General features: G+C 45.7%; 2 protein-coding genes across 2 annotated transcripts; both read left to right on the plus strand.

The window, feature by feature from the left end:
• The first annotated feature begins 2,002 nt into the window (after nt 1-2,002).
• On the plus strand, nt 2,003-5,793 carry LOC139276803 (zona pellucida sperm-binding protein 3-like). The gene is made up of 10 exons (XM_070894801.1): nt 2,003-2,115; nt 2,626-2,938; nt 4,221-4,336; nt 4,420-4,523; nt 4,629-4,806; nt 4,904-5,024; nt 5,095-5,186; nt 5,271-5,422; nt 5,499-5,633; nt 5,705-5,793. Exons 1-10 carry the CDS (start codon nt 2,003-2,005, stop codon nt 5,791-5,793), a joined length of 1,413 nt encoding a protein of 470 aa, XP_070750902.1.
• Nucleotides 5,794-13,512: 7,719 nt separating this feature from the next.
• LOC139276804 (zona pellucida sperm-binding protein 3-like) lies at nt 13,513-15,102 on the plus strand. Its single transcript, XM_070894803.1, has 8 exons — nt 13,513-13,628; nt 13,729-13,832; nt 13,938-14,115; nt 14,213-14,333; nt 14,404-14,495; nt 14,580-14,731; nt 14,808-14,942; nt 15,014-15,102. The coding sequence occupies exons 1-8, from the start codon at nt 13,513-13,515 to the stop codon at nt 15,100-15,102; spliced, it is 987 nt and encodes a 328-aa protein (XP_070750904.1).
• The last annotated feature ends 3,393 nt before the right edge of the window (nt 15,103-18,495 follow it).

Here is an 18,495-nt window from a genome sequence, read left to right on the forward strand (position 1 = left end):
AATCGAGGATCGCGGCAGGGTGAAAAACAGCTGACCGACAGATTTTTCGCCGCGGAGGGTCAAAACCCGGCAAAAACCCGGTCGCAAATGACCCCAAAATCCAGCCCAAGTTCGTTCTTTCTTTTCACTGGGTGTACAAATGGATTGTCCATTTTACCGTAGTAAAACCACACTAAAACATGACGCATCGGGACACTTCCTCCAATGGGGCCGCGCCACACTACCTGAGCACAGCTTCTGCCGAAACCAAACCACAAGTTCCTGAGGCGGCGGTTAATCCCCCCAATAAACCACAGCCAGCTTCCTCCACATCTTCCTGCCAAGGTCATGAACAACACAGCACAGCACTCCATAAACCAATTAATCAGCAAGGCCAGGAATTATAGCAGGGCATTGACTGACTTTCTCACCCATCCATTACCGAGAGACACTAAGGCAAATTGATCAGCACCATCGCCAAGATTAGTAAGATCTGGACAAGTTCAGAAGTTAAATGTGGTGTCTGCTTGCCTGTCTGGTTCATTTCCATCCTGTCCATCCTGAGTGAGCCATTGGGTCATAGATCAGGAGCTGGGATTCCAGGGCTGAGACTAAGGAGTGGGCAAGGGATGGTTGGAGAGGGGGAGGAGGGCACGGGGAGATCCCAGAGTAATAGAAGGGGGTTGGGGGCAGGGGCCAGCTGGTTTGGCAGGGTTCGGACAGGGAGTGGGGAGCAGTGCGAGTGGTGAGGTGCTGGGGCATATCGTGGGCAATTGAAGGGGAAAGGTGCGGGAATGAGGATGGGGAGGGGGTGGGCTGGGTGGGGCTAGGATGTAGGTAACAGATGTTGGGGTGAAGGAACTGTGGATGGGATGGGGTCAGTAGCCGGCAGCATCAGTGGGGGGAGGGGGCAGGGGATAGTTAGCAGGGTGCTGGAATTGGGGATGGGGGTGAGTTCAGGAGCCAGGAGTGGGTGCGGAGGGAAGCTCAATTGGCAAAAGAATTTTCAATGATAATCGAGAGAGAAGGAGACTTCAGTAATAACTTGACCTCTGACCCAGGGCCTGGCGAAGGCCCAGACTGAGTGCAGCCCACGGGTTGCGAGGGGTCACTCAGCCTTCCTGTCTCTCCTCCACAGTCTTGTCCATGCTCAGGTGGCCCTGGAGAGGGAGCATGCGGTGCCCATAGGTACACTCGAGTCCTCCTGCAATCGATGGGTACCGCAGGGAAAGGAAAGTCTTATCGACACGAGTAATAATATTGTGATTTACATTATGAGTTTATTTTAGTTTAATAGGTGATGATGTTTAATTATATTAGTGGTACTGCCTCAGTTTGAGGGGCACTTATGCAGTTGCCTCTCTGTTGGTGGAACTGGGCAATCCAGTGTTACTTCTATTGATTTATTAAAATAAACCAAGACTTGACCAATTCTCTACATGCAATCAGCTATTGGACCTCAACAGGTCACTACAGACTGCATCAGGCTGTAGGCGCGTTATCCTGTTTAGATCTGAATCCAATCTCACTCTAAACAAGTCTCCAATCGTTTTCGGGTCTTGCACCAAAAGGATTATAAAAGAGCCCATATACAGCTTTAAAACCAACAACAACCTGCACTTATGTAGCACCTTTAACATCGTAAGATGACCCAAGGTGCTTCACAGGAAAGTTATCAAACACAATTTGACACTGAGTCACAAGTGGAGATATTAGAACAGGTGATCAAAAACATGTCAAATAGATAGGTCTTAAAGAGCGTCTTACAGGAGGACAAAAGCAAAATACTCCAGGTGCTGGAAATTTGAAATAAAAATCGAAAATTTTGGAAATACTCAGCAGGTCAGGCAGCATCTTGGAGATAGAAACACAGTTAACGTTTCAGGTCGATGAACTTTCGTCAGAATTTAATGTCGATGACCTTTCATCAGCGTCTGAAAGGAGGAGAGAGGCAGAGAGGAGGAGAGGCTCAGGGAGGATATCCCAGAGCTGAGGGCAAAGGCAGCTGAAAGCACAGCCAGCAATGGTGGAGCAATCGAAATCAGGGAGACGCAAGAGTCCACAATTGGAGGAGCGCAGAGATCTCGGAGCGTTGCAGGGTTGGAGGAGCCGAGGCAGGGGCGGAGTCGGGCAGTGGTACGGAGATGGAAATAGACTTCTTTCAGTTCAACATTATCAAAGCTCTTAATAAAATATAGCTCTGTATTTATCTGAAGTTGTAAAGTTTGATTAAATTTACATAGTTTGAATAGAATGTATGTTCTTTAGGTGTCTGTGTATGTTTCTTTCATTATATTCTGTTTCAGTAAATCTTCAGTACATCAAAAAACAAAAGCTGAACTTGTCTTGTTCCCATAGACCCAGATAGTCTCCAGCCTGGAGCATCTCCCGATCACTGACCCAGTCTGTGTGAAAAACTTTCTGGAAACAACCAATTAGTAAGATTGTTGGATAGGCTATTGGTTTAGTTTAGCCACACCTGCTCCAATTGTTTTCAGGTGATGGCAGGCTGTGTGTATAAAAGGGGATCAGGGGACTCCCCACAGAGCACAGTTGAGCTGTAGTAGTTTGTATTATGGGGCAACTAGTGAAGGGTTTGGGGCCTCTGTTGATTTTGATTGGAGCTGTTTGTTGCTCTGATACTAGGCAGCGGTTTAGAAACTGGGACTTCCCATGGAGCATTGACAAGGCCACTCGTGTCCCTCCTGGCCCAGCTTTTGATTCCAGTTTTAGTAAGTCTGAGGGGCGAAGTATGTCTCCACTGCAGACTGTGATGGTGCAGTGTGGAGAGCAGAACCTGCTGGTCAGAGTACAGATGGATTTATTTGGAACCAGGCACCTGATTAAAGCAGCTGATCTGACCCTGGGGTCAACAGGTTGTCGGCCAACTGGGGTCTACTCTCAGAACCACACCGTCCTATTTCATTATGGGCTCCATGAATGTGACAGCACAGTGAAGGTAATGTGATTCTTGATCTAAAACCTTCTGCAAACAATGGGCCCCTGGGAGGAGGAACACTGGCATAGATTAGTTGGCCTGAATGGACTATTTGTGCTGAACATTCTATGAAATATTTGGACCTGGTAACAATATGATTTTAATGTAAGCTTTCATTTTGATTGGACTTCATGTTCAGAATATTTTAGAGGCTTGTTTAAATGAGATTCTCATTGAGGTTTCTTTCCCTGATTCAACCTTTTATTGATTGAATCAAAACTGGGCATCTGGACTGAAGTACAAGGTTGAGACTGCCTTGAGCAATGTAATAGTGGAGGGTGAGATGAAGGGTTGCAGCTACATGAGTGACTTTTTTTTTGCTGTACATTTGGTGGTTTAGTCTTGATTTTCTGAGATTGGTTGGGACACAGTTGGAGTTCCATGCTGTTTTTGACTTGTAGAAAGAATCATGGGAACTGATTACTAAATATTCAAGTGTTCTTTATGCAAAAATGCTTGGAAAGATTGAGGCATTTTTCATCAAATTGAGGTGCCTCTAGAGTAAAGGCAGAACATGCTTATGGTGAAATTGTACTGAGGAAACCTAGACTGAAGACAATCCTTTGAAGGGATTCTTAGGATTGTTGACATTTTAGAATGTTATGTCTTGAATAGTCAGACTAGATACTGCAAGCTCAAAGTAAGATGTGACCATAGTCCTTTTATTACAGATCACAGTGCCTCTCCAGCCTGTGAGACCTCCTTTTTTTATAATATATAATATTGCTCCCACGGCATTGTGGGGTCCCTTGGGACTCCAGGGGATAAGTCCTCTGGTGGTTAGACATGTTTACATACATCACAGACTGCATCACCATAAGTGACCATAAAGTACTGAGACCCAATGGAGCAGTTATCCCTATTTCTGTCTTCCATCCCTAAACCCCTCTGCCTCTACCACTCCATCTGTTTATGGCACTTATTAAAACTTTGTTTGTGGCCAAACCTTTGGTCAAATATCTTTCATTGATTTGGTGCCAAACTTTTTTTTCTGAACCTCCCTGTGAAGTGCCTTAATGTTTTACTATGTCAAGTGAGTTTTATATAAATGCACAAGTGGATGATTGTGGGTCACTTCCCTGCAGAGGCCTACAATATCTCTTCAAATGGATTTGGATAGGGCTGGGACTCTAATTAATAGAAGTATGAAGGGCTGTGTGTTTCTCTAAACACTGCTCTCTTGTCCAAGAATGACTCCCTTGTTCTGTACCTGACCCTGACCAGATCACATTTTCTCTCCCAGATGACGGATGACCTGCTGATTTACACCAGCCACCTGTACTACAGGCCAAGCCGTATTGGAGGAGTCATTGTGAGAACCAGTGGAGCAGTTGTCCCTATTGTGTGCCATTATCCCAGGTAAGGTGGATGATTGACAGGCTCTCCTTTCCTCTGATGGGGTTGTGAATTGGAAGTAAAACTGGCCTTTCTTCTTCCCACAGGAAGAGGACAGTGAGCAGCAATGCGATCAAGCCCACCTGGGTCCCCTTCTCCTCCACCAAGGCCGGAGAGGGACATCTGTCATTCTCCCTGCGTCTGATGACTGGTAAGTGATTGTCAATGATCTACCATGCATGTTTTACCCATTCCTTGGAATCAAGTGAGGAACTCAAAGCTTGTGTTCCTGCTCTCATTCCCTTTCCCTTTCCAGCTAACTGGAGTGCAGAGCGTACCTCCAATATCTACCACCTGGGTGACCTCATTAACATCGAGGCCTCTGTGATGACCGTGAACCACATGCCTCTGAAGCTCTATATTGACTGCTGTATAGCTACACTGAGCCCAGACCAGGACTCCACCCCCAGATACAACATCATTGCCTTCAACGGGTAAGGTCTTTATCTGGGCTGCATATGTCACATACATAACTGTTTGGCGGAGGGAATCCATTCTTAATGATGCAGCTCTTTCTGACCCTCTTTCCAGTTGCCTGTTGGACAGCCGAGACGAAGACTCCTTTTCGTCCTTCGTGTCACCGCGAGATCACCTGGATAAGCTTCAGTTCAAGCTGGATGCATTCCGCTTCTTTGAGGATGACAGGGACTTGGTAAGAGGAGACCAGATGTTGAGACAGTGAGCGTTTGACACTGAGTAACTCCTGCATGTGTCTCCTGCAGATCTTCTTCACTTGCCACCTGAAAGTAGCTGCAGCAGATCAAAGGCCAGATTCAGTCAACAAAGCTTGTTCCTTCCAGAAGCCAGCCAACCGGTGAGTGAAATCTAACCAACAATGGTGATCCTCTTTGGTCAGAATGCATCCATATGCCAATGGTGTGCTTCCTTGTTTGTTTAGATGGTCCCTGGTGACTGAATTGGACCTGTCCATGGTGGAAGGATCCACTGAGGTTTGTGCCTGTTGTGATGGGGGCAACTGCAGAGCCTCGAGATTGCGATCTGGAGGAAGACTTCACTCCAGGGGCAGGAGAGAGGTCCTATCTGAGCTGGGTATGTTGTGGTGGTATTGGGTGTTGGGACTATTGTTTGATGTTTGTTTGTAACTGGATGGAATGAATTGTTGCAGAGTCTGAGCCTGTGTGTGAGGGTGAAGCCTCCCTTGGGCCCCTGATCATTCTGGATGCTGATCTGAAGGACCTGGTCCATTCGATGGGAAGTGAAGCTGTCGAGCCTCGTGAGGAGATTCCGAGTTCTTCTCCAGGTGAGTGTTGATTTTGAGAACCCAATTCCAGTCTAGTGACTCCTGACTCAATGGCTTCTCATTCTCTGCAGGTGAGGTGCTTCTGGTTGTGATGTTGGTAGCTGGGGCCATGATCTCAGCCACTCTGGTGGCCTTCTTCCTCTTCAGGAAACACATCTGAATCCTTTCTCATTTGGGCTTTTCCATCATTTGTCAAAAAATGGAGTAATAAATTTGAAATGTGACTTGCTTGAATTAGTCTTTGGTCTTGGTGTTTTGAACTTCAGTTGTTTCAAAGGCCCCTCCTGTGTTTACATTCCATATTTCCCTTGTAACAAGTGTTTATTAAAAAAAAAAAATGACTCAATTTCTATTGCAGCTGCTTGTGCTATTATGATACTGGTCACGGCGACCATCCCACTCCCACTTTCCCTAATGAGCCCCGATTCTCTCTGACTATTTCCAGCACATTAGTCTGTCCTGGTTCTCTGATTCAATGAAATGGCCTTTTGCCCATCTGATATATTTTTTAACAATTAAAGGCCACAGGGTTTTGTTTTATTGTCCAAATTGGTCCCAGTAGTGTGCAGATCATTGTTGGAAGTTTGAAATCGCAGCTGGAACACAATATTGAGTGAAAAATTGGGTCTAAATGTGAGGCCCTCATTGGTAGAGCAAGACTGCTAATGCTCACAGGTGAAGAATGAATGAGTTAGGGCAGCCAACAGCCTTGTAACTATTTGTGTGAGTCAACCATTCAGCAGAGAAAATGAGGGCCAGGGTTGAGTTACTGCAGATTATATAAATGTGTTTGCAAACTGTTTCTGTTTTGCTGGTAATGGTGCCATTCAACTGGGCTGTCTCCCAAAAGACAGTGACTCACTGACCCTAGCATCTCCTTTACTCCCGGCACCTGCTGCCTATTTCCTTTCACCTTCATTTGATTGACAAACCTGACCGCACAAATAATACATGGGAGAAAAATTCCAAGCTGAAGTGGAGCCTCCATTGGCTGATTTCAATAGTCGCAGGATGAGTGGAGAGTGGAGAGTGGAGAGTGGAGAGTGGAGAGTGGAGAGTGGAGAGTGGAGAGTGGAGAGTGGAGAGTGGAGAGTGGAGAGTGGAGAGTATCTGAAAGACATGAGACCAGATTTGGAGGCCTAGATTTTACTGATTCTCACCACCTGCCACTTTGGGGTCAGTTGAAACTCAGCAGTACCTGAGTTTAAAAGGATGGAACCTGCACGCATACAGCAGGGTAGGAGGCCACTTGACCCTTTTTGCCTGTATTTAATATTGAAGCATGGAAAATAGGAGCAGTAGTAGGCTGTTTGATCCTGTACCACCATTCAATATGATGTCTGATCCTCTCTCTCTCCCCTCCTCACCATATTCCTGCTTTCTCTCCATACTCTTTTGTCTTGCTATATCTCAAATATATTCCATGACTTAATTTCCACAGCCTTCTGTGGTAGAGAATTCCACAGGTTCACCACCCTCTGAAGAAATTTCTCATGTCCTAAATTTCCTACCCCTTATCCTGAGACACTGACCCCTTGTTCTAGACTTCCCAGCCAGGGGCAATATCCAGTCTGTCCAACCCATCAAAATGTTATATATTTCACTGAGCTCTCCTCATTCTGCTAAACTCTAGTGAATACAGGCCTAGTTGACTGATTTCTCGCCTCATATGAGTCTTGCCATCCCAAGGAATCAGTCTGGTGACCCTTTGCTGCACTCCCTCTATGGAAAGTATAACCTTTAGTACTTTAAATCTATCATCTGGTGACTGACCCTTCTGCTAGAAAGTGTTCTTCCCATTCCTTATGAAAACCTTCATAACTTTTTGAAAGTCTCTATTAAATCTCCACTCCTCTGGATTAAATATTGTGCCTTTAAATGGATGTAAGTAATAAGGAGCTGCTGCCATCTTTCTGCAGAAGGTAGATGGGGTTACAGACATCCAGCTTTCAGTCAGCCAGGAAGTTGTGTGAGCAGGTTCTAGTCTCTCTCCAGTGCCAAGGGAATAGACCAAAGCAGCATCTCCTTAATTGGCCACTGCAGATAGGTATGTTTTGGCCTCCGTGTACTGTAACTTCACTAAATGTGATCCATATTTAATATCCCTCAAGGGTTAGTTGTAATTGTCTTAATTTTCTATGGGTACATAAAGAAAGAATAGTTAAGGTAAATGTTGGCACCCTAGAGAATGAGACTGGGGAACAGGGAAATGGCAGACATTGAACAAATATTTTGTAATCTTCGGTAGACAATTTTTTACTGCTCCAATGATTGACCTGGACCTTGTATATTTGTCACTGGTCACCATCCAGCACCTGATGGCCTACCTGCAGTAAGCTGGCTGCTGTGCATTCTCCCTGCCCCACAGGGGACAATGGAAAGCGTTGTGATGTCGAGGAAGCCATGCCCCTGTCACTCCCTGCTCCGAGGCAGGTGGGCTCATGTTGCCCAAAGATGGCACCCAAACTCACCGCAACCCCTGACAGTAAAAAAGCCCTTCCACCCAAAGGTGCCCCGCCGCCGACTCGGTAGCCAAATCTCTCCACCCGCACATGTACTTGAGTAAGTCTGCAGGGAGGTTGTGCGCTGCCCAGGACGCTCCTCCATCCTCCGCAGTGGCTGTGAAACACGTCTGTCCACCAGTAATCTCCCACATGGAAGGTTACTGCACAAGATAAAAGTTCACGGGGTTGGGGGTAATATATTAGCATGGATAGAGGATTGGCTAACAAGAGTCGGGATAAATGGGTAATTTTCCACTTGGCGAACAGTAACTAGTGGGGTGCTGCAGGGATCGGTGCTGGGTCCTCAACTATGTACAATCTATTAATGACTTGGATGAAAGGACCGAGTGTAATGTAGCCAAGTTTGCTGATACAAAGATGGGTGGGAAAGCAAATTGTGAGGAGGACACAATCTGCAAAGGGATATAGACAAGCTAAGTGGGCAAAAATTTAGCAGCTGGAGTATAATGTGGGAAAATGTAAGGTTATCCACTTTGGCAGCAATAATTGAGAAGCAAATTATAATTTTAAATGAAGATAAATTGCAAAATGCTGCGGGGCGGGGGGGTCCTTGTGCAAGAAACAAAGTTAGTATGCAGCGACAGCAAGTAATCAGGAAGGCAAATGGCATGTTGGCCTTTATTGCAAGAGGGATAGAGTATCGAAGCAGGGAAGTCCTGCTACAACTGTACAGGGTATTGGTGAGGCCACACCTGGATTACTGTGTACAGTTTTGGTCTCAGTATTTAAGGAAGGATATACTTGCATTGAAGGTTGTTCAGAGAAAGTTTACTAGGTTGATTCTGGAGCTAAGGGGGTTGACTTATGAAGGTAGGTTGGGCCTATATCATTGGCGTTCAGAAGAATGTGAGATATTGACAAGATAATGAGAGCTTGACCAGGTGGATGCAGAGGACTTAGTCTCAGAATAGGGGGCTGCCCATTTAAAACTGAGATGAGGAATTTCTTCGAGTGTTGTAAATCTATGGAACTCTGTCCCAGAGCGCTGCAGTCATTGAATATATTTAAGCTGGTGATAGGTTTTTGAGCGGGCAGGGAAGGGAGCTGAGTTCATTATCAGGTCAGCCATGATCTTATTAATTGGTGGAGCATGCTCGAGGGACCAGGTTACCAACTCCTGCACCTATTATTCTCATACTACTTCTGGGCTCCCTGACCAGAGGAAATATTTTTCCCCACCAATTCCTTTTAACCTACATCTCAATTCGATCACCCTTTTTCCTTCTTTACTCAAGGACTACGAACCTAGTCGAAGCAGCCTGTTTGTATAATTTAGCCCTAGTATCATTCTGATAAATATTGGCCAGAACATGTAGAGGACTGACCTCTTTTCAATAGTCCCATCGGATATTTTACGGCCGCTAGAGAGGCCAGATGGAGCCACGGTTGAACGTCCCATCAGAAAGACGAACCTCTACCAGTGTAGTGCTCCTTCAGTATTCAACTAGTGTTGGCCTGGATTTTGTGCTGCAGTCTCTGGAGTGGGATTTGCATACATGATCTTCTGACCTCAGGTAGGGGTGCTACCTACTGAGGCAAATTCAATGTCTGATCTCCTCTGTACTAAACATTGTTAATGGTACTGAGGCCAACAGAGCAGAAAATCCCAGATTCGATGCTTGGTCTGCTCAGTGTTTGCCAATCTCAGCAAGGGGAGCAGTGTGGGGGAATAGAGTTGGCCTCTGACTCTTGGCTAGTGCGGTGGCAAGTTAGCTGAAGATTCTTGCTCCTGATCACCATCCGGACATCCTGTCTGGAAAGTGCAGTTATGAGGAGTGGATTCAAATTTCTGCTGCTGTTTTCCAATCCTCAACCCAACACTCCCTCAATATCCCTTTCCCAACTCCACCCCTAGGCTGGAATCAGTATAAAACTCCCCTTGGGCTGTACTTGTAAACTTTTTGTATATATAAAGCACCATGATCTGAAAACACCATGTAATGCAAGTTCTGTTCAGTAATGTATGTTGCAAAGAAATCTAACTGTAACCTCACCCATTCCATGTACTGTAATTTGATGACTGTATTACAATGTATCCTGAATTGTACCTCTGCAATGTAAAGCAAGCAAATGTATTGAATGGAACCGCTGTCAGTATCCAACTGTATTGTATTAAATTGCTGACCACATCCAACTGTACTGAACTGCTTTTCAATGTATTTTGAATATAAAAATTTACAAGTATACTTGGAAATGAAACAAAAACTCCACTTCCCTACCCTACCACGGTCAAGTAACGAAAACATGCATTGGCTGGGCATACAAGAACAGCAGCCAATCAGGGTGAGGAATCTCTGAATCAATGCCTTCAGGCAAGGAGAACATTGGAGTGGGGAACAAAAAGACCCAAACTAAAACAAATTGAGCTTTCTTCTTTGGGCTTTTGGGATTCAAGGTATGGATTTGACCCAGCCTGATGAAATGGAAGACTCTATACTCTTTTTCTCCCTTTCTTTTTTTTACACTCCCTACTGCCTTTACTGGTTAGAGGATAATCTCCACTCTTCCCAACCCAGACCCACAGCACAAAACTAACTCTCAATCAGGTGCTTAAAAATGGTCGTTCTCACTCTCCCAGCTCACAAGGAGTGTCTAGTGTGAGATGGGGTAATGCCACACTGGTATAGGGGTTCTTGCCCATGTCCGCGCAGTGTTAATTTTCATTGTTGGGGTCAGCATTCCTCTTTCCAAATCTCCAACCACCATTGTAAAAGGTCTGGGAATCTGGTTCGAAAATGAAATTGAGGGGAAAACTGGCCCGCCCTGGATATAGGGCTGCCAACGCTCCAGGATTACCCTGGAGTCTACACAAAATAAAGATAAATCTCCACGACACTGCTGCAAGCAGAAAAATCACAGGAGCATTAAAATAAATTGTCGTCTTCATTTTCTCTGAGTACTTCTGTTTATTGATGATAAAAATATTGGAGAAAGGATAAAATGGTTATCTGACTGGGAATCAAGAATCACCTGCGTGGGTAAGGAAATGACTCCGCTCTCCAATCAGGATGGGAAGGTGGGGTGCCCTCAGGATGAACGTGTTGGTGGAGGGGTTGGAGGTCATGTGATGAAACCTCCAGGAATATGTCCAAAGAGGAGTTGGCCGTTCTGCCTGGGTATCGGAACACTCCGACTGGGTTACCGCCTCCGCATCTTATTCATTCATAGAGTAGCTTTATATATTACACGAAGCAATCTCTCCTGGTGTTGTTCATGGGAAGTCCAGGATCTCTTTCTTGATAACTATAGGGGCCCTGTGGAAGATTATACATAATAGAGGCCCAACTGGTCAGCCATGGTGCAATAGGTAACATGCTCGCACCTCAGTCAGAAGGTTGTGGGTTCAAGTCCCACTTGAGGGAGTTGAGCAGGTAATCCAGGCCAACACTTCCAGTGCAGTACTGAGAGAGTGCTGCACTGTCGGAGGTGCCGTCTTACGGATAAGACATTAAACTGAGACTCTGCCTGTAATTCTGTCATTACAACTGTGACCACACTTCAAAAATTCTTTGTTGACTGTAAAGTGCTTTTGGATGTTCCGTGGTTGTGAAATGTGCTATATAGACACAAGGGGCGAGATCTTCGGCTTTCCGTCTTCAGGGTGAAAACAGAGGCGAGGCAGGAAATTTACTGCCCAATTAACGTTAGCGATTAATTGCTTAACTTTCAACATTTAGGCTCTGTGCCAGAGGTGGAGCGCAAAGGGAGGCGTTGAACTACTTTTGCAGCGCAAAAACAGGAACCTCGCCAACTTTAGTGCGGGGCCAGGAGCGCTCAGAGAGAGGCCTTGGGAGGGGAAAAAACGTCAAAAAATCATTAAAGAAACATTGCCAACACCCTTATCTCACAAATTGCTGCAAAAATGAAAACATTAAAAATTTTAACTTACCTTTTTTCCAGTTTATCCAACTCACCACCGTCGACAGGGCTGTGTTTTCCCTGGTGGTCATCGTGGGGCGCGTTTCGTGGCGTACGGGTCGAGTGAGACTCGAAACTCGCAGCGGTGTCACAATGTGAGCCGGTGCACACCTGGCGCAGCTCTCCCCGGTGTTTCTAAGCATCGCCGCCGCAAAAAACGAATCGAGGATCGCGACAGGGTGAAAAACATCTGACCGACAGATTTTTCGCCGCGGAGGGTCAAAACCTGGCAAAAACCCGATCGCAAATGACCCCAAAATCCAGCCCAAGTTCTTTCTTTCTTTTCACTGGGTGTACAAATGGATTGTCCATTTTACCATAGTAGAACCACACTAAAACATGGCACATCGGGACACTTCCTCCAATGGGGCCGCGCCACACTACCTGAGCACAGCTTCTGCCGAAACCAAACCACAAGTTCCTGAGGCGGCGGTTAATCCCCCCAATAAACCACAGCCAGCTTCCTCCACATCTTCCTGCCAAGGTCATGAAGGGTTGCAGCTACATGAGTGACTTTTGTTTTTGCTGTACATTTGGTGGTTTAGGCTTGATTTTCTGAGATTGGTTGGGACACAGTTGGAGTTCCATGCTGTTTGTGACTTGTAGAAAGAATCATGGGAACTGATTACTAAATATTCAAGGGTTCTTTATGCAAAAATGCTTGGAAAGATTGAGGCATTTTTCATCAAATTGAGGTGCCTCTAGAGTAAAGGCAGAACATGCTTATGGTGAAATTGTACTGAGGAAACCTAGACTGAAGACAATCCTTTTGAAGGAATTGTCAGGATTGTTTAAATTTGGAATGTTATGTCTTGCATAGTCAGACTAGATACTGCGAGCTCAAAGTAAGATGTGACCATAGTCCTTTTATTACAGATCAGAGTAGCCTGTGAGACCTCTTTTTTTTTTAAATATATAATGATGCTCCCATGGCATACTGGGTTACCTTGGGACTCCAGGGGATAAGTCCTCTGGTGGTTTGACATGGTATTTAAAGGTTTACATGCATCACCATAAGTGACCATAAAGTACTGAGGCCCAATGGAGCAGTTATCCCTAGTGCTGTCTTCCATCCCTAAACCCCTCTGCCTTTCTACCACTCCATCTGTTTATGGTACTTATTCAAACTTTGCTTAAGTGGCCAAGCCTTTCGTCAAATATCTTGCGTCGATTGGTGCCAAACTTTTTTTTTTGAACCTCCCGTGAAGTGCCTTAATGTTTTACGATGTCAAGTGAGTTATATAAATGCATAAGTGCTTGATTGAGGTTCCCTTCCCCCAGAGGCTGAAATATCTCTTCAAATGCATTTGGATAGGGCTGGGACTCTATAATAGAAGTATGAATTGCTGTGTGTTTCTCTAAACACTGCTCTCTTGTCCAAGAATAACTCCCTTGTTCTGTACCTGACCCTGACCAGATCACATTTTCTCTCCCAGATGACGGACGACCTGCTGATTTACACCACCCACCTGTACTACAAGCCGAGCCATATTGGAGGAGTCATTGTGAGAACCAGTGGAGCAGTGGTCCCTATTGTGTGCCATTATCCCAGGTAAGGTAGATGATTGACAGGCTCTCCTTTCCTCCAACGGCGGTTGGGGGTGGTGGGGTTTGTGAATTGGAAGTTAAGCTGGCCGCCTTCCTTCCCAAAGGAAGAGGACAGTGAGCAGCAATGCGATCAAGCCCACCTGGGTCCCCTTCTCCTCCACCAAGGCAGGAGAGGGACGTCTGTCATTCTCCCTGCGTCTGATGACTGGTAAGTGATCGTCAATTGTCTACCATGCCTGTTTTACCCATTCCTTGGAATCAAGTGAGGAACCCAAAGCTTGTGTTCCTGTGCTCATTCTCTTTCCCTTTCCAGCTAACTGGAGTGCAGAGCGTACCTCCAATATCTACCACCTGGGTGACCTCATTCACATCGAGGCCTCTGTGATGACCGTGAACCACATGCCTCTGAAGCTCTATATTGACCGCTGTATAGCTACACTGAGCCCAGACCAGGACTCCACCCCCAGATACAACATTATTGACTTCAACGGGTAAGGTCTTTATCTGGGCTGCATAAGTCACACTCCTAACTGTTTGGCGGAGGGAATCCATTCTTAATGATGCAGCTCTTTCCGACCCTCTTTCCAGTTGCCTGTTGGACAGCCGAGATGAAGACTCTTTTTCTTCCTTCGTGTCACCACGAGATCACCTGGATAAGCTTCAGTTCAAGCTGGATGCATTCCGCTTCTTTGAAGACGACAGGGACTTGGTAAGAGGAGACCAGATGTTGAGATGGTGAGCGTTTGACACTGAGTAACTCCTGCATGTGTCTCCTGCAGATCTTCATCACTTGCCACCTGAAAGTAGCTGCAGCAGATCAAAGGCCAGATTCAGTCAACAAAGCTTGTTCCTTCCAGAAGCCAGCCAACCGGTGAGTGAATTCTAACCAACAATGGTGATCGTCTTTGGTCAGAATGCATCCATATGCCAATCGTGTGCTTCCTTGTTTGTTTAGATGGTCCCTGGTGACTGAATTGGACCTGTCCATGGTGGAAGGATCTAATGAGGTTTGTGCCTGTTGTGATGGGGGCAACTGTGGAGCCTCGAGATTGCGATCTGGAGGAAGACTTCACTCCAGGGACAGGAGGGAAGTCCTATCTGAGCTGGGTATGTTGTGGTGGTATTGGGTGTTGGGGCTATTGTTCGATGTTTGTTTGTAACTGGATGGAATGAATTGTTGCAGAGTCGGAGCCTGTGTGGGAGGGTGAAGTTTCCCTTGGACCACTGATCGTTCTGGATGCTGATCTGAAGGACCTGGTCCATTCGATGGGAAGTGAAGCTGTCGAGACTCGTGAGGAGATTCCGAGTTCTTCTCCAGGTGAGTGTTGATTTTGAGAACCCAATTCCAGTCTAGTGACTCCTGACTCAATGGCTTCTCATTCTCTGCAGGTGAGGTGCTTCTGGTTGTGACGTTGGCAGTTGGGGCCCTGATCTCAGCCACTCTGGTGGCCGCCTTCCTCTTTAGGAAACACACCTGAATCCTTTCTCATTTGGGCTTTTCTATCATTTGTCAAAAAATGGAGTAATAAATTTGAAATGTGAAGTGCTTGAATTAGTCTTTGGTCTTGGTGTTTTGAACTTCAATTGTTTCAAAGGCCCTTTTGCCTGTGTTTAAATTCCACATTTCCCTTGTAACTGTTTTTATAAAAAAAAAATGACTAAATTTCTAGTGCAGCTGCTTGTGCTATCATGATACTGGTCACGGCGACCATCCCACTCCCACTTTCCCTAATGAGCCCCCATTCTCTCCGACTGTTTCCAGCACATTAGTCGGTCCCGGTTCTCTGATTCAGTAAAATGGCCTTTTGCCCATCTGCAATATTTTACATCAGTTAAAGGCCACAGGGTTTTATTTTCATCCCAAATTGGTCCCAGTAGTGTGCAGATCATTGTTGGAAGGTTGAAATCCCAGCTGGAACATAATATTGAGTGAAAAATTGGGTCTGCCTATGTGGCCCTCCTTGGTAGAGCAAGGCTGCTAATGCTCACAGGTGAAGAATGAATGAGTTTAGGCAGCAAAGGGCAGCCAACACCCTTGTAACTATTGGTGTGAGTCAACCATTCAGCAGAGAAAATGAGGGCCAGGGTGGAGTTACTGCAGATTATATAAATATGTTTGCAAACTGTTGCTGGTAATGGTGCCATTCAACTGGGCTTTCTCCCAAAAGACTGACTCACTGACCCTCGAAGCTCCTTTACTCCCTGCACCTGCTGCCTATTTCCTTTCCCCTTCACTTGATTGACAAACCTGACCGCACAAATAATACATGGGAGAAAAAATCCAAACTGAAGTGTAGCCTCGATTGGCTGATTTCAATAGTCGCAGGATACTTGAAGTGGGCTAGTGTTGCAGCTGCTGACGTATGCAGGAAGAGGATTTGGGAAGTGAGGGGTGAAATTCTTCCAGGAAAAGGAAGACCAACCAACGTAACATGGTGTTGGAACAAGTGGCGGTGGTGAGGGATGAATTATCATAAGCTGCGGAGAGATTAAGGTGGCAGACCAGTGCTGCCAGCTTTCTCCATTCAGTGAGCAGGTCCCTGGGCTTTGTGGCCGCTGCTGCCATCACAAACATTGGAGGGGGGGTGCAGTGTTGTGTTTGGATCACAGCCACCATTTTGCTTGGCTGGATTCCCACCTAATATGGCATGTTTTTTTTTAAAGCTGACTTATTAAAGTTTTTAAATCAGTGGTGAGAATCCTGAACCTACCACTGAGTGGTTGAAACAAATAGCATGGGTGTATATAGAGGGAGGTTGGACCAGCATGTCGGAGAAGGGATATGCTGCTAGATTTCAATGAAAGACTGGAGGAGACTCGAGTGGAGCATGGACTGATTGGGCAGAATGAACTGTTTCTGTGCTGTATATCCTGTGTAAAATCCCAGGCTGCTTGGCAAGCCATTTGCAATATTTTTGCAGACCATTGGTTGAGCACCTCTGATCTGAAAGACATGAGACCAGATTTGGAGGCCTAGATTTTACTGATTCTCTCCACCTGCCACTTTGGGGTCAGTTGAAACTCAGCAGTACCTGAGTTTAAAAGGATGGAACCTGCACGCATACAGCAGGGTAGGAGGCCACTTGACCCTTTTTGCCTGTATTTAATATTGAAGCATGGAAAATAGGAGCAGTAGTAGGCTGTTTGATCCTGTACCACCATTCAATATGATGATGTCTGATCCTCTCTCTCTCCCCTCCTCACCATATTCCTGCTTTCTCTCCATACTCCTTTGTCTTGCTATATCTCAAATATATTCCATGACTTAATTTCCACAGCCTTCTGTGGTAGAGAATTCCACAGGTTCACCACCCTCTGAAGAAATTTCTCATGTCCTAAATTTCCTACCCCTTATCCTGAGACACTGACCCCTTGTTCTAGACTTCCCAGCCAGGGGCAATATCCAGTCTGTCCAACCCATCAAAATTTTATATATTTCACTGAGCTCTCCTCATTCTGCTAAACTCTAGTGAATACAGGCCTAGTTGACTGATTTCTCGCCTCATACGAGTCTTGCCATCCCAAGGAATCAGTCTGGTGACCCTTTGCTGCACTCCCTCTATGGAAAGTATAACCTTTAGTACTTTAAATCTATCATCTGGTGACTGACCCTTCTGCTAGAAAGTGTTCTCCTTCCCATTCCTTATGAAAACCTTCATAACTTTTTGAAAGTCTCTATTAAATCTCCACTCCTCTAGATTAAATATTGTGCCTTTAAATGGATGTAAGTAATAAGGAGCTGCTGCCATCTTTCTGCAGAAGGTAGATGGGGTTACAGACATCCAGCATTCAGTCAGCCAGGAAGTTGTGTGAGCAGGTTCTAGTCTCTCTCCAGTGCCAAGGGAATAGACCAAAGCAGCATCTCCTTAATTGGCCACTGCAGGTAGGTATGTTTTGGCCTCCGTGTACTGTAACTTCACTAAATGTGATCCATATTTAATATCCCTCAAGGGTTAGTTGTAATTGTCTTAATTTTCTATGGGTACATAAAGAAAGAATAGTTAAGGTAAATGTTGGCCCCCTAGAGAATGAGACTGGGGAACAGGGAAATGGCAGACATTGAACAAATATTTTGTAATCTTCGGTAGACAATTTTTTACTGCTCCAATGATTGACCTGGACCTTATATATTTGTCACTGGTCACCATCCAGCACCTGATGGCCTACCTGCAGTAAACTGGCTGCTGTGCATTCTCCCTGCCCCACAGGGGACAATGGAAAGCGTTGTGACGTCGAGGAAGCCATGCCCCTGTCACACCCTGCTCCGAGGCAGGTGGACTCATGTTGCCCAAAGATGGCACCTAAAACTCACTGCAACCCCCGACAGTAAAAAAAGCCCTTCCACCCAAAGGTGCCCCGCTGCCGACTCGGTAGCCAAATCTCTCCACCCGCACATGTACTTGAGTAAGTCTGCAGGGAGGTTGTGCGCTGCCCAGGACGCTCCTCCATCCTCCGCAGTGGCTGTGAAACACGCCTGTCCACCAGTAATCTCCCACATGGAAGGTTATTGCACAAGATAAAAGTTCACGGGGTTGGGGGTAATATATTAGCATGGATAGAGGATTGGCTAACACAAGAGTCGGGATAAATGGGTAATTTCCCACTTGGCGAACAGTAACTAGTGGGGTGCTGCAGGGATCGGTGCTGGGTCCTCGACTATGTACAATCTATTAATGACTTGGATGAAAGGACCGAGTGTAATGTAGCCAAGTTTGCTGATACAAAGATGGGTGGGAAAGCAAATTGTGAGGAGGACACAATCTGCAAAGGGATATAGACAAGCTAAGTGGGCAAAAATTTAGCAGCTGGAGTATAATGTGGGAAAATGTAAGGTTATCCACTTTGGCAGCAATAATTGAGAAGCAAATTAT

This window comes from Pristiophorus japonicus, chromosome 12 (genome assembly GCF_044704955.1).
Source record: "Pristiophorus japonicus isolate sPriJap1 chromosome 12, sPriJap1.hap1, whole genome shotgun sequence".
In the NCBI taxonomy this organism is placed as follows: domain Eukaryota; kingdom Metazoa; phylum Chordata; class Chondrichthyes; family Pristiophoridae; genus Pristiophorus; species Pristiophorus japonicus.

What these genes read in the sequence shown, in the direction of transcription:
- LOC139276803 (XM_070894801.1), top strand. Translation starts at nt 2,003, where the DNA reads ATGGTGGAGCAATCGAAATCAGGGAGACGCAAGAGTCCACAATTGGAG. An exon ending in AACATCATTGCCTTCAACGG is followed by an intron (nt 4,807 to 4,903) that starts GTAAGGTCTTTA and finishes CCCTCTTTCCAG; the next exon opens with TTGCCTGTTGGACAGCCGAG. An exon ending in AGAGGTCCTATCTGAGCTGG is followed by an intron (nt 5,423 to 5,498) that starts GTATGTTGTGGT and finishes GAATTGTTGCAG; the next exon opens with AGTCTGAGCCTGTGTGTGAG.
- LOC139276804 (XM_070894803.1), top strand. Translation starts at nt 13,513, where the DNA reads ATGACGGACGACCTGCTGATTTACACCACCCACCTGTACTACAAGCCG. An exon ending in TTGAAGACGACAGGGACTTG is followed by an intron (nt 14,334 to 14,403) that starts GTAAGAGGAGAC and finishes TGTCTCCTGCAG; the next exon opens with ATCTTCATCACTTGCCACCT. An exon ending in TTCCAGAAGCCAGCCAACCG is followed by an intron (nt 14,496 to 14,579) that starts GTGAGTGAATTC and finishes TTGTTTGTTTAG; the next exon opens with ATGGTCCCTGGTGACTGAAT.